General features: G+C 44.4%; 1 protein-coding gene across 1 annotated transcript in view; it reads right to left on the reverse strand.

The window, feature by feature from the left end:
* Positions 1–5,718, reverse strand: part of LOC146788697 (vomeronasal type-2 receptor 26-like) — a 377,173-nt gene extending 371,455 nt beyond the window's left edge. Inside the window, exon 1 of the mRNA XM_085630077.1 lies at positions 4,906–5,718. Within this exon, the coding sequence (XP_085486203.1) occupies positions 4,906–5,718 (813 nt within the window). The remainder of the gene's footprint in view (positions 1–4,905) is intronic.
* Between the last annotated feature and the right edge of the window lie 282 nt (positions 5,719–6,000).

Here is a 6,000-nt window from a genome sequence, read left to right on the forward strand (position 1 = left end):
TTAGAATGTCCAAAATATGCAGAGAGAAAGGTGTCGACTGGGTAGTAGCGTTACCAGTTGCACTCTTTTACATGAGAATGGTAGCACACTCTCGAACAGGGCTATCCCCGTATGAGGTGATCTTCGGTAGACCACCGAATATGTGGGGGACGCCTATACCTCGTAAAATTACTGATATTGACTGTAATATGCTGACAGATTACTTGGCTTCCTTGATGTCTGCACTACAATCTTCTCGTTCACAGGTAGCTGCAGCCTTTCCCGACAACACTGAGGTGAAACCCCATGACGTTGTTCCGGGTAATCTTGTCTTTGTGAGGAATTTCGACCGAAAGACTCAGCTGGAGCCCAGGTGGAAAGCACCCAAGTTGGTCCTGTTGACCACAAGAACAGCCGTGAAGATCGAGGGCCGCAAGGGCTGGATTCATTCAAGCCACATCAAGAAATTTCATGGACTATCTTCGGATATAGACATTGTGCCCTGCACTCCCTCACAGACTGATACAAAACTCCCTTTTGTTGAACCGAACAAATCTGAAAATTACAAACTAAAGCTTAGGCCCACCAAGTCGAGCAATTTGATTGTTTAAGTCCTCTCCAAGGTGAAGCGGTTGAATTGTCTCTGACATGTATCCCTGGGACCTGAGTAGAGAAAATACCCGAAAAATGTTGAAACGACAGGCGTATTGTAAATCACTGCGTAGCCACTGCATAGTGACATTATTAATTTTGTTTTTATTGAGTCTTTTAATAATTATTACAAGTATGTTGTTGCACATATATTACCCTATTTCTAGACATGTTTATAATGTTGCTGCTGAACATTCTTTTAGTGACTTACCTCCGCATGAATTGTCTTATAGACTTGCGCTGCGCAATAACACTTTCATTAGTATGTTACATCATTCCCATCAGACTAGTAATGCCACCAATTGTTGGGTGTGTGGCCGACTCCCTCCCTATCAGAATTATGAAGGAGTCCTGCCTTTCTTTCCACATCCATTTACACATAATGGCTCCTGTGGAGCATGGTTTAGTTTAATTAATTCCATAGACTCAGACACAGCAGTTTACCAAGATCATTGGGTATGGGGAAATCTGAACCTAGCTTTACTCAAGGTCTGTTACCCTGACAAGGAGGGTCGCCCCAAAAGAACAGGAACTGATCTAGAAAATGAAGTATATGGATTAGGAAATTTTACACCTAATCTCATGATTCTAAATGTCGTATCCGAGGTTGAACTAGTCTTACCCACCATGTCAGTATTCCCAGCGAAGGGTGAATTGTGTGTAAGAAAGGTTGGTTCCATACATATGGGCCATAGTAAATGCACTACTATAGTAGAATTCAGTGATCAAGGAAAATCTTCATTTAGAGCTTCCCGCCACTCCTACTTTATATGTGGTCAGACGACATATATGCGTCTACCCCTAGATTGGGATGGTACCTGCTACATTGCATTCCTTTTGCCACCTGTTTTCCTAGCTCCTCCTGATTATTACAGAAATATTCATTTAGTACACAACAGAGAACGGAGAGATCTCCCCATTGTCGATTACACTGAGACGGCATGGGACAAGTATGTAGATTTTAATAAAGGCATCTTTCCCTATATAGGTACTGTTACTAATAGTAAGCTGATACGTAGATTAACTAGAACCCTTGAAGCAGTAGTGAATGAGACTATTTCTGCCTTAGGCAATTTAACGGAAGAGCAGTCTGCTATGCGGATTGTTGTGCTTCAAAATCGTCTTGTCCTTGACGTCATCCTGGCTGATAGGGGCGGAGCCTGTAGGGTCATCGGATCAAGCTGCTGCGTATTCATACCAGAAAATTCGCCATCTGTATATAAAGCCATCACTCGCCTTCATAAGATTGTAAGCCAGATACACCAGAACCCAGGCACTTGGACTTGGTCCAGTTGGTTTTGGAATGCGGTATCAGCCTGGGGATGGAGAGTTTTATCCTTCCTAGGTATTGGCCTTCTCATACTATTCAGTTGCTGTCTATGTCTACAATGTGGACCAGCGATTTGTGGTCTGTGTGCCACATCGTGCATTCCACATCAAGATTTTCATTCAAGATCCCGGAAGAAGAAAGAAGAACAAATGATGCTATATGAACAGATCAATGGATTGATGAAGATTGATATCTCTTGAAGGGCAAGTAGGGGACAAGGAGGGAATGTGGAAATATGGATTTTTCTGGTCAGTTATGTCCCCTATCTTGGACCCCAACGGTTCCATGTGCATGTCACAAGTACATGTATGTTCCCTCCAGTTCCAGTTATGAAGACGCAAACACATGCGCGTCCACCGTCAACATGTCCTTTGACAGATCCGCCATGAATAGGCCGGATATTCCATTCCTAAATATGAAAGGCCATCGGCTTTATATGGTTCACTTATGCCACTTTACAGTCCAGGCAAGTAGGCCCTGATTCTGTCATCAAAACTCCTCTTGCCTTCTGCCTCTGAAAGCTCCAGTCCGAGCCTGCATCTGTGACCATGAACTTTGTCTCATTCTCTGCGCAGCTCACGAAGCCTGACATCAGCCCATTCTCTGCCAAGAACTGTATTTCACCTTCGAATTATCTGCCTCCCCCTCAGCCGATGCATTCCTGCCTAGTGGTTTAAGTAAACATTCTTCCAGTTACCAAGCAAAAAGGCCCAACTTCTCTGTCCTCATGCAAGTAATTCATAGCCCTGTTACCATGGAATATTCCTACCCCCTCGCATTCAGTGTAGACACTTAGACGCTTGTACACGCACGCACAGTCAGTATAGAATAGATTCTGTCCGAGAGTCCTTCTTTTGTGGATAACATAGTTCTTTAAACATAGGATGTTAGATATGATTTGGGATTAGGTTGACTTGACCCCCCAGACTTCTCGTCTCCACATATAGAGCTAAATGTCAAATCCCCGTCACCCCCTAGTTACACGTCAATTACACGTCATACTGCTGCGCGCGCATTTAGGCCAAGTATTATCTTATAGATCCACCTATGTATGACATCATAACCAATCATGTTCCTTTTTACTCATTATTACACCCATTTTCGGTTACGCAGACCAAACGTCAATTTCCTTATCAATTGTTATGCCTACTGTATTCACTTCATTATAATGTATGTACTATAAAAGTTACTTCTTGTCAATAAAGTATGTACTTCACTTCCTGAACCCCCGTGGTGATGGAACTTGAAGCATCCGATTATAATCGATTATTGGAATAAAGCCCATTCCGAAACTCTAATATCACGGATTCTGCCTCTCATTTTACTGAGCTATTTTATAATGTTTCTGTATCAAATTCAGTCCCGGTAAAGGAATTTTTATTTACCACAGAGGGGAAACAATTGTCTGGGAGGAGACAGGTGAATCCACTAAAGACAGACCACCTGCCAAATGAGGGCACACGCGAGACAAGAGCAATCCAGATTAGAGAGCAACATGTCATGCTGCGGGTGGTCAACAGTGCCCTATATGCTCCACACCACCAGAGGCAGCTGCCGACACCAATCAGTCACAACAGCAAGTCAAGGAGCAGGGACAATTCACCGCCACCACTGCACATTCAAAGGACTCAAGTCCCGAAGGAGACACAACCGTCTAGTAGAAAGTATCAGGGGGTCCTCAAGAAATCGACGGGTGTCTGGGTCTTCAAATCCTTGTGGTGCAACACAAAAAGAGACTCCAGTATGATCAGTGTGGGGAGTCACATAGCTCCAGTAAAAGGACGACCTTCCTGCCCCAAAAGACCGAGCATGGCGAGGGGGCAGCGTCCAGCACCAATTCGCAAAAAGGAAGGGGATCACCTCAGCCGATACCGTCAAGATGGCCGACTCAGACCACTAAGACACCCGACGGAAAGTCCATCTGGGGCACAGTGGGAGTGCACCAATAGAAACACAACGGAGCCCACGCCACCAACTCAACTGGTCCGGGCGGTACATGCAGGATTAATCTGACTCGGGCCCCAACTCTCCCATGGGATCCGCTGCTCAAAGTCGTTCAAAACCATATCAGGGATCCAACGTGAATCACAACCAGACATGTCCAGGAGCATGGACACAGGCCGCCTGGGTGCCGCAACCTCCCAGCGTCCAAAAAGAGGTAAGTCAAAACATAACCACTGCACTAGGGCTTCAGAAACTGGCTAAGAAGGGGATATTCATTTGTAAATGATCCAAAGCCAGGGAGCCTCCGCGAGGTCCTACCTTCTGGTGGCCATCTTGTTTTTATCTTGGAAGTAGTAAACTTACTATTAAATCAGAGTTTGTGAATTCCAAAACAAACATAAACTTCCACAAAAGTTTACAGTTACCTTTGTGAAACTGGCCCAGAGTGATCAAGTTAGTAAGAGAAAAGTGGGTGAGTCCTCATCTCCAATAATAATAGTAATAATAATCCACATTCGTAAAGCATGAACAATCCCCCGTAAGGGTCTCTAGGCACTGGGGGCCATCGGGAAGATTAAGCAAGCTATTGGCCAGAGTCACATGGTGCTGGGCTAATCTGCCACCGGCGCTGGGTATCAAACCGTGATCCCCAGATTCCAAAGTCAGTCGCCCTGACCGCGGCACCACACCTCTTCCCTAGAGTCATTAAAAGGAGTATGTTATGTTATGTTATGTTATGTTATTAACATTTATAGAGCGCGTCTAATACCCGAAGGTGTCCTGGCGCTATAGAAGAGAAGTCTGATCGAGGTTAGAGTGAGTGAGTGACTAAAAAACAAAGTAGCATTAGTAAGTAAGCAATTGAGTATTTAACTTAGCGTAAGCATGGTACAAATGAAGGTCTTTTCTAGAATGTTGCATAGAAACACACTATGACTATGCACTGTCCTGTAAGCACTTTGGATGCTAATTATTTAGAAATCACAAAATTACTCCCCTACCTGCCAGAGCTGGAAATCTTTTATCAGATTCTCTGCATTTGAGAACGGCTCAGATTGGGTTTTGGGTGCGATCATCTTGTGTAGAGCACGGGCAGCTGCATAGACAGCATTGTAAATACTGTAAGTGAAATGGAAATTGTAAACATCATATTCTGGAAGAGCAAGCTGTTCCAGTGTCAGATTCTTTCTACAATGGGGGAAGTAGGCTTCATAGAGGAAAGAACCGTCTGGCATAGCAGGGGCACACAAGAATCTCATCACCCACAAGTCTAGAAATTGTTGATTATTTGAGAAATTAAAAGGTTTTGTGCTGTACAGGAAATCCTTGAGTCCTGGAATCTCTCCCTTGGGTATGGAAAAGGCCAGACTGCCATTGAACGCCTTTGTGTATGCATCATGAATGTAATCTTTCAAATGTGATGATGTTGCTGTGCTAATCCAAATCTTGAAGATACGGCTATATGGAAAATAGTCGAAGTAACTATTAATGTAAATGCTTGGACAGTGGACAATGACCACGTTGGCTGATGATTTATAAAGCTTTTCACCAATACGTTGCTTCTCTTTGAATGTGCTGTGAGGTGGCTTTCGGAGTCTTTCCAAGAAGGCCACACAGCCTCCACTCCTGGCGATCTCTCTCTCCAGCTCCTCACCGACCCACTTGCCACTGTCATCATCTGATGTCAGGATTCCAACCCAGGTCCAGCCAAAGTGCTTGAGTAGCCGGGCGATGGCGCGAGATTCATAGATCTCACTTGGGACAGTGCGATAAAAGGATGGGAACCGATGCCTGTCATTGAAGACTGGGTCCATGGCACCATAGCTGACCTGAGGAAGACATAGACATGAGCTATTAGACATATTGCACAACACTCAACTAAACACACATTCCTGGTGCATGGCTTGTGGATCTCAATGGAGCCAGTGCGGCAAAAGGATGGGATACAATGTCTTTCATTGAAGACTGGATCCATGGCACCATAGCTGTTCTGAGAAAGATACATGCCTGAGCTATTACACATCTGCAGCACACCTTGGAATATAGAGATAGAACAGAACTGGGAAATGTCCAATAATGTCCTTTCAGGTGCACAG

This window comes from Triturus cristatus, chromosome 10 (genome assembly GCF_964204655.1).
Source record: "Triturus cristatus chromosome 10, aTriCri1.1, whole genome shotgun sequence".
In the NCBI taxonomy this organism is placed as follows: Eukaryota; Metazoa; Chordata; class Amphibia; order Caudata; family Salamandridae; genus Triturus; species Triturus cristatus.